General features: G+C 41.9%; 1 protein-coding gene and 1 long non-coding RNA gene across 3 annotated transcripts; one reads left to right on the forward strand and one right to left on the reverse strand.

Moving 5' to 3' along the window:
* Positions 1-40: 40 nt before the first annotated feature.
* Positions 41-1,930, forward strand: LOC112434113 (E3 SUMO-protein ligase ZBED1-like). The gene is made up of 3 exons (XM_024801922.2): positions 41-594; positions 771-1,023; positions 1,182-1,930. Exons 1-3 carry the CDS (start codon positions 92-94, stop codon positions 1,596-1,598), a joined length of 1,173 nt encoding a protein of 390 aa, XP_024657690.1. The 5' UTR covers positions 41-91; the 3' UTR covers positions 1,599-1,930.
* A 3,523-nt stretch (positions 1,931-5,453) lies between these two features.
* On the reverse strand, positions 5,454-7,620 carry LOC112434112 (uncharacterized). 2 transcript variants are annotated; one of them, XR_003023898.2, is made up of 4 exons: positions 7,548-7,620; positions 7,007-7,085; positions 6,533-6,628; positions 5,454-5,477 (listed from the first exon to the last, which is right to left on the reverse strand). It is a non-coding gene; the product is annotated as an uncharacterized LOC112434112 (long non-coding RNA). The 2 variants fall into 2 exon arrangements; XR_013101508.1 differs by lacking the exon at positions 5,454-5,477 and having other exon boundaries at positions 6,270-6,628.
* Between the last annotated feature and the right edge of the window lie 7,797 nt (positions 7,621-15,417).

Genomic DNA, 15,417 nt, shown 5'->3' on the forward strand with positions numbered 1-15,417 from the left:
CTGGACCTCAGCTGGCAACCACAGCTATGTTGGGGTGACTGGACACTTTATTGATAGTGAGTGGAACCTCAACTCATTTGCACTGACCGTCATGAGAACAGAAACCAGGCACTTTGCTGATAAATGCGCCGAACAGTTCTTCAAGGTAGCAAATGACTGGGGTATTGAAAACAAGATATCCACCATTGGCACAGACAGCGCAGCAAACATGCTGGCTGCTATGAGAGCACTTCCATATGAGCACATCGCCTGCAATGCTCACATTCTCCAGAGGACCATCACGGTATGTCTCGATAGCAGTGGTTTTGTCGGTGTACTGGCAAAGTGCCGCAAGATTGTTGGTCATTTTAAACAAAGCCCTGCGAGTACCACAGAACTTAACCAACAACAAGTAGCACTCGGAAAGAAGAGCGATCAACTTATACAGGATGTACCCACCAGGTGGAACTCGACTCTCGCAATGGTCTCACGCCTCCTATGTAACCGAGAGGCTGTCCAGGCTACGTTGGACCAACAGAACCACAGGTTGGTCTTGCCAACCGAAGCTGAGTGGGCGAAACTGCAGAGGCTGGAGCTCCTGCTTGAACCATGCAAGTAAGTTCAAATAAACACCTTCCCATTTTAATTATATAAACTACTGTTACATGTGTAAAATCAAAATTAATGAACATAACAAGGAACTTTTAAGGACAATTAAATTGGAAATCAGTTACACTTTGATTTAAATGAATCCAGCTAGGTTTATTTAGCAAACCTCTCCACCTCTGCAGGTATGTGACAGAGCTGCTGGGTGGTGAGGCCTACGTCTCTTGCTCTGTAGTGCTGCCTGCTTTTCGCCATCTGTACCGTGTCATGGACATTACTGATGATGATCCTGCCTACGTGGTGAAGTTCAAGAATGCCTTCCAGAAGGATCTGGCAGCACGACGAGCTAATGGCAACGAGATATGGTTCGAGGTGGCCACAGCATTGGATCCACGGTTTAAGGATTTGAAATGTCTTCCAAGAGAAAAGAGGGAACAGGTAGGACAATAAGGTTAAGCTGGACTAATGAGTCCAATTCATTATCAAATCAAACTTTTATTTATTATATGGAACACAAAGTTCTTTACAAGATTAAATAAAATAAAATAAAAAGCACTTAGTTTTAATCACAATCATTCATTCATTCATTCATTCAGGTGTGGACCATTCTGGAGAATATGCTCCAGGCAGCAGAGCCCAGAAGAGCAGATAGTCTCCAGCCCTCCACAGAGGATGATGGACCAGCTCAGAAGAAGAGGAGGAGCGAACTCCTTCTGGGGTCTGACTCTGACTCAGAAGATGGAATTGAGTCTGGAGAGCTGCAGCGCTACAGAGCAGAACCCAGCATCAGTATTGATGACTGTCCCCTGCAGTGGTGGTATGCTCACTCAGGAGTCTATGAAAAGCTGTCAGTCCTAGCACAAAAGTACCTGGCCTCCCCAGCTACCTCTGTACCCTGTGAGAGACTCTTTAGCCTTGCAGGCCACATAGTGCAAAAGAAAAGGGCAGCCTTGCTTCCAGAAAATGTTACCAGGCTGGTGTGTCTTAGCGACTGGCTGAGGAAGAAGAAATGAGACACATGTGGTCAGCATAGCTGCTGTGTCATTTGTAGCCTACTAGAATAGATTGCTTGATGTTCAGCACTTTTTTTTGTGATGGAAGAATACTTTGATGTGCTAACTTGCAGCACTGCAATGTCAGTTTTATTTTTCATTATCTGAAGCAGAGGAATTTCAGTGCTGTATTGCTCAGAAAAGAGCAACTCTGATGTGCTAACTTGCAGCACTTAATTTATTTGATTTTATTTGTATTTATTTTTCCACTTATTTTACAAAAGAATACAACAGTATGTAAATGGTTGCATCTGTTTAACGTTTGTTAAACAATAAATGACTTTATAAAGTCACTTTCTTTGTTATATCAGTCTTTTGGTCTGCCACAATAAGTTGAGGGCTTTCCTCAGCTATTTTTAGGTGAGATTAAAAAAGAGATTAATTAGATCAATTAATTAAAAATCATAATTAATTAATCTCTATTTTTTTTTTAATCTCTTGACAGCACTAAGTATAATACTGTAAGAGCAACAGGCTGGACTCTGCTTCTGCTCCTGTGCAGAGCTGATTATTAACTAGAAAAATTTGCATTTCCTGCGAAAATGCTGTGTGGATGCCTTAACGCTGAAAATGTCTGCAGAAAAAAGCTGAAAAAGTTGGAAAAAAATGTTGCCCTGAGCAGGATTCGAACCTGGCCCTTCTTGTCTCAAAGCAGCTACTCATCTCACTCTGCCAAACTGATTCTCACAAAGAAGAGGTGGAGAGACTGACAATTGTGCTGAAATGAGCAGAAGCGGCTGAGAATTGTGCTGATAAGAGGTGAAAAGGCTCAAAACTTTGCAGAAAAGAGGTGAATCAGCAGAATTTCTGCTGAAAAGAGTTGAATGAGCAGAATTCTGCTGAAAAGAGGTTTTTGCTGAAAGAGCTGGAATTTGTGTTGAAAATGGGTGAAGAAGCTAAAAATTGAAAAGAGTTAAAGTTCAACTGTGAACTGAAAATATTGTTGCCACAAGCGGGATTTGAACCCAGGCCTCCCACTCCGAGAACGGCTGCTCATCTCACTGAGCTAAAACACAGCTCAACCCGGCATGCAAAATCAGTGACCACATTGATTTCAATGGTCAAAAGTCATAACACACATTAAAAAATTCTGCTATTTCTGCTAAAGTTTAAACATAGTATTTCTGCTAAAACTTAGTATTTATACTAAATAATATTTTTTTCCTACCAAATCATAGCATTTGTGCTGAAACACAGAAAATTCTGCCAAATCATAGTATTTGAGCCAAATCATACAATTTGTGCTAAAACATTATTTATGATTTAGCAGAAACACTGGGATTGGTAGAAATACTATGATTTACATGAAATACTTTGACTTAGCAGAAGTACTACAATCTAGCAAAAAAGTACTACAGCATAGCAGAAATTCTATCATTGAGCAGAATTACTAGGATTTAGAAGAAATACTAAGATTTAGCACAAATACTATGTTTTAGCACAAACACTGATGTGGCTCAAGAACCTTTATCGTGCAGTTATACTATGCTTTGGCACAAATACTATGATTTGGAAGAAATATTATGTTTTGGCTCACATACTATGATTTACCAGTAATACTATGTTTTGGTACAAATACTATAATTGAGTACAAGTACTATAAGATTACAGAAATACTATGATTTAGCAGAAATGCAATGTTTTTGCAGAAACACTGTAATTTCACTTAAATAGTATGAAATACCAGTAATACTATGATTTGGCAGAAATACTACTTTTTAGCACAAATACTATTGTACAGAATGGTGTACGTCAGTTTAATGCTGGGTGGTGCTGCAATAGTAACTATCCTCGGTCAGAAGGAGAGGCTGACATCCAGGGATTAGATTACCACAGGTGGAGTTTATTGGCGGTCAGATGGATGGTACAGGGAGGTATGGCATACAGTAGGAGGATGTGGAGAGGTGATATGGTGTGGTTTCTATGATTACAGTTTTTCTCGATTGCTTAAACACTATAACCAGGCCTCTAAACTAAAATTCCAAAACCGTAACGCTATTGTTCAAAAAGCTCACCCATTTCCCTGAACTATAAACACTATTCCCTGCTTTGACACATGACTCAAATTTGGTGAACTGTTACTGCAAAACTCTACACACAAATCCCTACATTTTACAGTGCTTACACCACACTGTAAACCCGAACAAGTTGACTGAACTTAAAACTTTTGTGGAAACTGATTACCTCAAAAGATTTAAGTACAAAAACTCATATCTTCTAAGTATGGGGTACTCAAAATTTGTATTTGTTGTTAACCTCCAGGCTGGAGAAACTGATCAGGAGGGCTAGCTCTGTGGTCGGCATGAAGCTGGACACTCTGGTGACAGTGGCAGAGAAAAGGACATTAAAGAAACTGATGGACATTATGGACAATGCCAGGCATCCTCTGCACACGGCCATTAACAACCAGAAGAGTCTGTTCAGTGACAGGTTGCTTCTCCCAAAGAGAAGAACTAACAGACTTAAAAACTCCTTTGTCCCACACGCCATCAGACTGTTTAACTCCTCTCTGGAGGGGAGAGGGAGGGGAAACAGGAGGACAAAGGAGGGGGGAACAACTAAGCTGTAGTGCCTCTTCACCTCACTGTGCAATACCTTTTGTGCAATACTTTTGTAAATAGTCAACGGTGCAATAGACCTCAATACTTGAAATGTGCAATTCACTTGTATTTTTATTTTTATTCCTATTTATTCTATTTATCCCCTTTGTATATTTTATTTATATTGTCTCTGTATTTATATATATGTGTGTGTGTATAACTCTGTAACTTCTGTCGGTGCTGTGCTTTTTTGGAAATCGAATTTCCCAGAGGAACCCACCCGAGGGATTAATAAAGTTCTATCTTATCTTATCTTATCTTATCTTATCTTAACCTAAAAATTTTAAATTATATTTTATGTTTTATTAATTGAGCTTTACTCAAAGACTGTATACTTTAATTTCAATATTTTTGTGTTTCTTGTAGTTTATTATTTTGATGCAACACAATGCAATTATATTACAACCTAAACTCAAATTATCTGATTATTAATTAAAAGATATTTATGTTGTGAGTGTAGACTACTAAAAAAAAAAAAAAGTACGGAAATTCAGTTACTTTACATTTTGTTTATTTAACATTTTTTCATGAAAATTTAAAAACATCACAAATGTTTTTATAAAACAACTAACATGGACATCGGCACCATAAAGTGAGCATTATAAATTCTGTGTAGAACATTTATCTTTTTATAAACTCACAAAGGACGACATCAGTCCTAATTGCATCTTTCTCAAAATACACAAAAATGCAAAACAAAAAGTCAAATACTAATCACTTTTTTTTAAAATAGAAATGAAAAACAATTTTTTAAAATGGGTACAAAGACGATCAGCTTCCAAATAACCAGATAAGGCAGTCAAGTATAGGAAAATTAGGTAAACTGATGGAGTTAAATCCACCCAAAGCCTGTAGTAAACTTAAAGTGCTTAAAGTGCTTCAAACAAAGTGCTCAGTAACAGAGTGCGTGTCCTAACAAACATTGCCTTATATTCCTTAAGAGCATGTAGGCAGGGGTTTCAGGGGTTTGCCATCATCAAGCCCCATGAAGATATTTTGGACTAAGGCAAATGTGTGAACCAGCTTCCTGGGGTAGTCTAAATGCAGAGCATAGATCAAGCCAAACAATAAAGCAAATGCATTTGCAAATCTGGGAATATCACGCATCACCTAGTTGCCTTTCACCAAAACAGCCATGCTTGAGGAAGTAAAATGGACTGGACTGGGAAGCGCCGTCGGTAACCACTGGGAGAAGGGCAACTGGAGTGTCAATGAGGGTCGACTCATCCAATGCGTCCGCCTGGAATAGACACAGTATCAATGGTAAATGGCCTGTATTTGTATAGCGCTTTACACATTCAGTCATCCAGACATTCACACACTGGTGATGGCAGCTACATTGTAGCCACAGCCACCCTGGGGCGCACTGACAGAGGCAAGGCTGCCGGACACTGGCACCAGCAGGCCCTCTGACCACCACCAGTAGGCAACGGGTGAAGTGTCTTGCCCAAGGACACAACGACCGAGACTGTCGGAGCCAGGGCTCGAACCGGCAACCTTCTGATTACAAGGCGAACTCCCAACTCTTGAGCCACGATCGCCCCAATTAAATAAGTAAGGTTGGTTTGAGAGAATGTGACAAGCATGACCTGTAATCTAGCAAAACATTCAGCAGTGTAGTGGGTTACTTTGTAACGAGTTAGGGTGTTGGCGACTTTCAAGCCTTTGAGTCGCCGAGCAGCTGAATAGGGGAATAATGTTGACGCGCCCGCTGTTTAAAACGTTAGTCAAAGTTCCAAGTTAAAACTCCTTTATTTGTTATCAAATCCTTAAAATCCGTAGAAAAACAGCGATCAAAAACATTCCAAGCTTGAGCGGTCAGCAAAAGTCGACTTCCCCCATCACCCACTCATTCACAAAATTTCCCTCGGGCCGTGAACAGGTGATATAGCAATCACTATTACAGACACCACGTGACCCAAAGCTACGCCTATCCATAACATAGGGTACTCTACTTTTTTTGAAAAATGTACATTAACGTGTTAGCTTCTTGCATTACATAATTTGTATTTTTATTATTTTTCTAAAAAAAAAAAGTAATTTTTTATTTCATGACTTTATCTCAAAAAGAAACTAAATCTTGACTTCAGCCTGGTTTTTGGGCCACCTGCAGCATAGCCATAGTGCTGTGATACGCCTGTGCCCTGCTCCTGACCTGTGTGTGTGTGGGTTTTCTACAGAGAGGGTATTTTGTTTGTACAATTTGGTAGCTGCTAGGGTATTAAATTGTATTTAAAAAAATCCATAGCATTTTATCTTACTGGCAGAATTTAAGTAATGCAAAAATACACTTACATTACATGTCTAAAAGAATTCTGGGTCCTCCTCCCGCAGGTATACAGGAAGGGCACGAAGTACTGCAGTGCGTTTCACGTTGATATCAGGCGCCTCCTAAAAAGGGAAAAGAAAAGTTCATTTAACGCAAAGTTTTCAGGTGTCATTCTTTGGGGAGAATACATGTTTATGAAACTGCATGACATCAGACTCTACTAAATTTTGGAGACTTTTCTTTTAAGATACAACCTTTCTGTCTCTTGTGACAGAGAGTATGTTTCTTAATCATTTGACAAAAACCCTACACAGTATTTTAATATAGTGTTCTCCAGATCAGAGCTGTGATCTATATAGAACATGGGGTTCAAAGCAAGGAAAAATTGTGTGTTTATCAGTGAAACTTTTAATTTGTGTTAATTTTATCATTATCAATATATGAAATCTTCACCTTAAGGGACTTAATGAATGGTTTCTTCAATAGATCTTTCAACTCACCTGTGTTTACTGTCTCCACCTGAAATTAATTGCAGTCTGAATTTTTTTTTCTTCTGTCTTTTTGTCTTTGGCCTTCAGCCTTGGAAGAAAAAATAAAAATATTGAAAACCTTATCAGCACACTAAATATACAACACCTTGCTATATTTCAATTGTTTTAGATAGAAGTTGCCACTGCTAGCTAAGTCACTTTTGAATGATGCTAATGAGAAGAAAAAAAAAAAACCTGCCGAACAATGAGGCTGCTGTTGTAAAAACGCCAACTTTCTTGCGTTGGCAAGGGGTCGTTAAAATATCACTAAGACCCTTTCTTTATGTGTGATTCTTCGTAAAACTGTGTTTTAATCGGTTAAAACTGTAAAACTGACGACATAATCTATGTTTGAAAAAGAGCGCGAACAACCGCGAACAACTATTCACCACCTGGGTCTGTGCTTTTTAACACAACAGCGCATTCGAAAACAAGTTATTGGCTGCAACATATTAATATATTTGCTTTTTTACGGAAAAAATAAACATAACGAAGGTTCCGTTTTACTTACAAGTTTCTCCAAATGTGTTCTCCAGTCGCTCGAGAAGGGCAGCCATATTGAACAGAATTTTCTGTCAACGTCGTTCAGGTTAGAGAGATGACGTCATGACGTCATGACGTCCACATGCGGAGCTCGGAAAAAAACATTTACTCAAAAATCATAATTAAGAAAGCAGTATTTACTCTTAACTTCTAAGCCATGTACAATTATAACTGTTTGAATCGTTAACCGAACAGAAAAGTTTTAAGTTGTTTCAACTTTGTGAGGAATTTTAATTGTTATATCCACAAACTTTATAAGTCAGGTAGACTGTTGGGGTTTACAGTGCATGTAGTCATTTAGAAAGCACTAGCATGCAATAATGTTAACTTAAGTCAGCATAGCTTGAGCTCAATTAGCACACAATTAACCAGGTGGAAACACTAGGAGTCAAAATTTAGCACACACCAATCAGAACCTGCGATGGATAGATAAAAGGGCCAAAGTCAGCTCATTCAGGTTTGAAACAATGGATCCAAAGAGATGCAAAGCAAGAGGACGTGGTGGAGAAAGAGGACATGGTGAAAGAGGAGGACGTGGTGGAAGAGGAGGAGGAGGTGGTCTAGGACAACAGGAAGGTGGTGGAGGAGGAGGGAGAGGTGGAGGAGGAGGAGGACGTGGTGAAGGAGGTGGAGGTGGAGAACGACGGCGACAAGGAAGGGGAAGAGCAAGGGCAAGAAGACAGTCAGTCTCGGATGAAATTCGAGCCACTTTAGTTGACCATGTCCTTGTCCATGGGATGACTATGAGGGAGGCTGGGCAACGAGTACAACCAAATTTGAGTCGCTTCATTGTTGCCTCCATCATCAGAACCTTCAGGGAGGAAAACAGGTAGGTGCACTTGCAGTAAGACTGCTTTGTACAGTAACGTTTAAGTTACTGATGTTGGGTTTAGATTTTATTATTGTCATTTGTATTAGGAAACATTTAACCATATATGCTTAGAGGTGTATAATCAATTGTGTAGTGATAAGTTGTGTGATCTTTAACAGGCTACAGAGGCTTGGTGTGTATTCCACACTGGAATGCACACCTGCATCTTGGGGGCATGGGAAAAGTTCGCATCTTGTCTTATTGTTTTATGGTAGGATTAACGTAGCTACGTCTGTTCTAGTCTGAGTGCTTTTCTGTTTAGATGAACTGCTGGACTTCCTTACCGGGGGGGTCTAGTCTACCCTCTTCCTGACCAAGGATGTTTGATGCTTTCATGTTATATGACCCTTTTGACCACACACACACACACACACACACACACACACACACACACACACACACACACACACACACACACACACACAGTATTCTTTGTTCACATGTATACCTATGTGAGATGCTATATGTTAATGACCCTATGCATATTCATGTAACCACAATAAAAGGAGTGCTGTGGGGAAACCTGGCTGAGAGTCTGATGGCGGTCAAGTGGTGGAACGACACTTGGCTCCAGCCAGGTCTCCCTCATGCATGAGTAACCAGAGAACTTTGGTGCCTTGAGTCTTGTTTTTTGCTGTGTAGCAGATTGTCCTTAACGTTCCAGCGAATAGGTTTATGCTACAAACCTATCATTAATTGGTCCTTCGAGAGCCGGATTCCTGGAATCGACGTTCACCGAGGGGAAAAGAGACACACCGAAAGACTGACGTCAGCCAGGACTTATAGAGGTCCTGCAACAAAGTCCCGAGGCGTGAGAATTCGTCATCGGGCCGGTGGATTAGCCGTCTGTTTTTCTCCTTGATGGATGGCGATTGACGGGATTCGGGACTGATGCTACACGCAATGAGCAACACCAAGTAAGTTTACAGAGGCTGACTATATAACCGTGTCGTTGTGCAGTCTCCGCCATTTTGTTAGGCGTTGAGAAGTTCGTTACTTAATAAGTGATAATAATAAGTAGTTATAATAATAAGTGAGTTTTTCGCTGCTTTGTGGAGCGATAACTGGGTTCCTCGCTGCTTTGTGGAGCGAGAGGTTCCTCGCTGCTTTGTGGAGCGAGAGGTGAGTTCTCCGCCACTTTGTGAGGCGTTGAGAAGTTCCGCGGGGTCCAGAGTGTGCTGGACGATAGGCCTGTTTTGTGTTGTTGTTGTTGTCATTATTGTCATCGTTGTTGTTGTTGTTGTGTGAGTGTGTGCGGAGCAGAACGCGTGGTGTGTGACATCAGCAGTTGTTGTTGTTATTATGGGTTCCCAAGCAACCAAGAGTGTGTCAGAGGGTGATGAGAAGTTTATGATGAAATTCGCTCCCGGTAGCGCAAAGTATTTAGGACATTGGCGCAAGAAATATGATTTTGAAGGTAAATTGGTTGTAGGACAATGTCAAATGTTAGTAGATCAGTTGACAGTAAAGGCAGCTTGTGCGAAAGGAAAATTGAAACAGGAGAAGGAGTTACAACTGGCGTCCGCTAAATAGTGGTTGGAGCAGGCGCTGAAAAGACAGGAGGCAGTGAATGCGAAGAGAGCAGCTTTGCAGGCATTAGCTGTGAAACCTGAAGATGAGACGGTGCGGTCTACTTCAGTGGTGCTGACGTTAAAGGACCAACAGCGTAGAGCAGCATTAGAGAGAGAGAGAGAGAGAGTTCAGAGAGGAGGAAGAAAAGCGGGAGCAGGAGAAGAGAGAGAGAGAGGAGGAGGACAGAGTACGGCTGGAGTTTGGGGATGCCGCAGCAGAATATTTAAGTCCTTATAACACTAGATCCAAATCTAAAAGCCATGAGGCGAGTGCAGCTGGTATGCCTGTCTACTCTTTTCATGATAGCTTTCCCATGGTGGAGGTTGCAAATCCCCACTTTGGTGTTGGAGATGACCAAAGCCGTGTTATTTGTGTTTACAGGCCATGGACTGAATCTGAATGTGCAGAGGCATGTAAAGATTTAGGAAACCCGTTGACTAATGTTGATGAATTTATCGCCCGACACAAGCAACTCTGCTCCTCGTATCGTTTAAACGGTCAGGAAACAGAAGCCACCTTTAGGAAGTGTCTCACTTATAACTGGGCTCGGGTGCGAGGCACCTACACAGTGAGGGATGGTGATACAGTCCTAGCCTATGGCCATGCAAATTTAAGAGGCCAAGTTGATGGGGTTTATGAGCGTCTTAGAAATACTTTTAAAGCTTCTGTAGATTACAACAAAATTGCCCAATGCATTCAGAAGGAAGGAGAGGATGTTCATGAGTTCAGGGCAAGATTAGAGGAAGTTTTCAAAGAACATAGTGGCCTTGAAGAGAGTGCAGAGAAGGCCAGTCCATATCAGCAGCAGTTAAAACATGCTTTGATGAATGGCTTTCATTCACCCATTGCTGATTTCATCAGAAAACAAAATGTTAGTCATAACACTGACGGGTCCGTTGAATGCATGAACTGGGCCCGCCACGCACAGGAAGTCATTAAAAATAAAAAAAAGAAGTCCCAAAGTTCTGAGGCCGCTGCTTTTTTAGCAGGTGAAATTTTGTTTCAGGGACAGGCTGGAAGAGAGCAAAACAGAGGCAGGAATAGGAGAAATAGAGACTCATGGCAATTTGGGAGGAACCGTGGGAAAAGAGATGATAGATGCTATGCATGTGGGGAAATGGGCCATCACGCAAGGGAGTGTCCTGATCGCATGCCTGAAGAGTATAAACGCCCTGATCCAAGAAACCCTTATTACAATAAATGACTAGCACCTGTTGACACTGCTAACACACATACATGTACAAATGATCCCTTACTTTGGCAGAATTTACAACAGCCTGTGTTTCAGACTCTAGATTTGACTGAAGTACTGTTAAATCTGTCAGGGAAAGAAGTAAAACCAGTTCGCACGTTAACTGTGCAAGGCAAAACTGTTCAATTTCTGTGTGATTCAGGTGCAGATAAAACTGTTTTAAAAGATCATGTGTCAGGAGTTGACCCTTCAAATGGCACAATTTATGTGAAGTCTGCAAATGGTCAGTTAAATCAGCATAGAATCTCTAAACCAGTGTGGATTAGAGATCCTACCACAGGACAGGCAGTTCAGAGTTCAGTTGTAATATGCCCAACTTGTCCGGTGAACCTCTTGGGAAGAGATATGATGATGAAACTTGGAATTTCAATAATTCCAACATCCATTGGGATGATAGCTGCAGGAAAAGGTGAAACTGCTGAGACAATGGTTCATCAGGACAGTGGGGATTTGCATTATTACTGGACACTTGACCTGTCGGCCTCCAGACCTGATCAAATAAACTGTAAACTGTTAGCTGCAGCTGAGGAAATGTTGACAACTAGCCATGACATACAGCCACCAGATGATTTGCATGTCACACTGAGATTTAAGACCATGCCTGGGCCTGATGAGGCCTACACAGATAAAGTGCTGAAATTAGGGCCACAGAGAATCACCATAAAAGCAATATATACTGATGGTGAAACCATGGCTGGATGTAGTGTGATCCTTTCTGAAGCTGCACAACAACTTTTTACAGGGCAAACACCACATATTTCACTGACAAAGAGTGGCACAGCTGAGTGGACAGACTTAGCATCTTTGGTGAGACAGGGGGAGAGTGTTGGAATGTGGCAGCAAGCTGGAGGGGGTTGGGAGACAGACGTGCAGCACAGCATCTTTCGTAAAAAGCTGGGATGGGTGACACATACTACACCACAAACGCATTTAATGGGGGGTGAGGATGACACAGTAGAATGATATGTTGTAGATGTCAAAGATCACCCGGAGCTTAAACAGGTCCCAGAGAAGCTCTGGTCTACTGGGAAGACTGATGTGGGGTTAATAACAACAGCGAGTCCAGTAGTAATAAAACCCAAAACGTCTTTTAGGCCAAGAGTGAAACAATATCCTTTAAAGCCTGATGCAGTAGAAGGCATTAAACCAGTAATAGAGGATATGATTAAGGCAGGGATACTAGTTGAAGCTCCACAAGCAGTATGTAACACACCCATCTTCCCAGTTAGAAAGGCTGATTCACAGTCGTGGCGCATGATTCAAGATTTAAGAGCTGTAAATCAGGCAGTGGAGAGCATCGCTCCATGCGTCCCCGACCCCCACACCTTATTAAATCAGCTTAAACCAGACATGACACACTTCACAGTGGTAGATTTAAGTAATGCTTTCTTTTCCATACCAGTACATGAGAATTCACAAGGCTGGTTTGGTTTTACGTATCAAGGCAAAAAATACACATACACCAGACTGCTGCAAGGTTTTTGTGATAGTCCTACAATTTTCACACAGAATATTACAAATTGTCTGTCTGATTTTGTGATTCCATCACATTCACAGATGTTGGTATATGTCGATGACATTTTAATTGCATCCAATTCAGAGAAGAACTGCAAAGACATATCATTGGCATTGCTGACTCACTTAGCTGAGACAGGTAACAAGGCCTCACTTTCAAAGCTACAGTGGGTAAAGACAGAAGTGAAATTTTTAGGACATCTGCTTAGTGCAGCAGGGAAAAGCATACATCCAGAGAGGAAAACAGCTATCTTGGCAGCGCCTAGGCCAGTGACAAAGAAACACATGATGCAATTCCTAGGGTTGCTAAATTTCTGTCGATCGTGGATGCCCCATTACTCTGAAATTGCGCAGCCATTATTAGATATGATGTACAGTAAGCCTTTGGCTATGTCAGAAAGTTTAAGTTGGACCCCTGAGGGGGAGCAAGCTTTGTGCACGCTGAAACAGATGCTGACAGGAGCATCGGTTCTAGGGCTTCCAGATTATAACAAGCCTTTTGTTCAAACTGTTGACTGTAAAGGGCATTTTATGACATCCATGTTAGCACAAAAATGTGGAGGTGGAATGAAGCCAGTAGCTTATTATTCTAAGAGGCTGGATCCTGTGGCTTGTGCCCTACCTCACTGTGTGCGATCTGTGTGTGCAGCCGCTGAAGCCGTAAAGTGTTCTGGTGAAATTGTTTTGTTTCACCCTTTGACCCTGCTGGTTCCACATGAGGTTGATGTTTTATTGCTGCAGACTAAAATGACATTCTTGTCACCTGCCAGACACTTGTCTTTAATGTCACTGTTGCTCTCCCAGCCACACATAACTATTAAGCGGTGTACTACTTTGAATCCCTCTACATTGTTGCCCACAGAGGAGGAGGGTACACCACATGTGTGTAGTGAGCATGTGGAAACACAGTGTAAACCTAGAAGTGATTTAACGGACATACCACTCACTGAGGGCAAGATTTGGTTTGTTGATGGTTCCAGTTTTAAAACAGCAGAGGGAAAGACTAAAACAGGCTTTGCTGTTGTGGATGATGTGCAGGTCATTCGTGCTGGGCAGTTATCACATTCCATGTCTGCCCAAGCAGCTGAGATAGTGGCTCTGACGGAAGCCTGCAAAGCAGCTGAAGGGCAGGCAGTGACTATATATACAGACAGTATGCATATGCTACACTTCATTTCTTTGCCGCTCAGTGGTCAAGACGAGGCATGACAACTTCAACAGGGAAACCTGTGGAGCATGCGACATTGTTGCAGGCCCTGTTGAAAGCAGTCTTGCTGCCTAGTAAAGTTGCAGTTTACAAATGTGCAGCACACACACGTGGCACTGACCCCATTGTACTGGGCAACGCCTTTGCAGACAAAATTGCAAAGGAAGCGGCCCTTGGAACACATGGGGTTCATATTCTGGGGGCACAGGAGCAAACTATGCCCATCACACATGATGTGTTAGCAGACATGCAGTCACACTCACCTCCAGCTGAGAAACAGCTGTGGCTCACTAAAGGAGCAAGCCTGCGAGGTGATGTCTACTTTCTTTGTGATAAACCTATATTGCCTAAGAACCTATATAGGACTGCTGCAATTTTGAGTCATGGACTCTGCCACATTTCGACAGCTGGAATGGTAGCAGCAGTTGAACAGCAGTTTTTCACATTGGGATTCAATGCTTATTCAAAATATTTTTGTAAAGCATGTTTAATATGTTGTAAACATAATGCTCAGGGGAACCTCAGACCTAAAAGAGGAAGGTTTCCCAGACCCAGCTACCCATTTGAAGTAATCCATATGGATTTCATTGAGTTGTCTAACTGTAACACCTACAGGTACTGCCTGGTAATTGTGTGCCCGTTCTCAAAGTGGGTAGAAGTTGTCCCCACTAAGAAAGCAGATGCTATTTCAGTGGCTAAAGTAATATGCAAAAACGTGATCCCAGAGCATGGGATCCCCCAGACTATTTACAGTGACAATGGTCCTCATTTTGTGAATGAAGTAATTGAGAAAATGTCACAACATCTGGGGATAACGCTGAAAACGCACTGCTCATATCACCCACAGAGTGCGGGGCTGGTTGAAAGGACTAATGGCACAGTAAAGCTGAGACTCAGGAAAACAATGGAGGAAACAGGCAGAACATGGGTAGACTGCATTGAGCTAGTGAAAATGTATATGAGAATCACACCAACTGATAATGGCCTAACGCCTTTTGAAATAATATATGGCAGGCCATTTAGAGTCCCAGTGTTCTGTAATGATAATGATAAAGCAGAAGAAGAAAACACACTAGCAGACTGGATGATTAAAATGCTGAAAAGCAAAGAAGTCATGAGTGCAAATAATCTGCCAGATGATTCTGTTTCTGTACAGGAAGAACGTCTGAAGCCAGGGGACTGGGTGCTGATAAAGGTCATAAAGAGGAAGTGCTGGTCGAAGCCACGGTGGGACGGACCATACCAGGCTCTGCTGACAACACCAACAGCTGTGAAAATTGCAGAACGACCCACCTGGGTACACCAAAGCCACTGCAAGAAGGTGACACACATCCAGGCCAGCTCGGAGTAAGTGGCAGGAAGACCGGGTACAAAGGGGGGGGAAAGCCTCCAGGGCCCCTCGTCTCAATCCGGTGAAGAAA

The sequence above is a fragment of the Maylandia zebra genome, linkage group LG14 (genome assembly GCF_041146795.1).
Source record: "Maylandia zebra isolate NMK-2024a linkage group LG14, Mzebra_GT3a, whole genome shotgun sequence".
Classification (NCBI taxonomy): domain Eukaryota; kingdom Metazoa; phylum Chordata; class Actinopteri; order Cichliformes; family Cichlidae; genus Maylandia; species Maylandia zebra.

Excerpts from the sequence above, each read along its gene's own strand:
- LOC112434113 (XM_024801922.2), top strand. The coding sequence starts at position 92 with ATGAGAACAGAAACCAGGCACTTTGCTGATAAATGCGCCGAACAGTTC. Across the intron at positions 595-770 it reads CTCCTGCTTGAACCATGCAA|GTATGTGACAGAGCTGCTGG; the intron begins GTAAGTTCAAAT and ends CCACCTCTGCAG. Across the intron at positions 1,024-1,181 it reads CAAGAGAAAAGAGGGAACAG|GTGTGGACCATTCTGGAGAA; the intron begins GTAGGACAATAA and ends TCATTCATTCAG.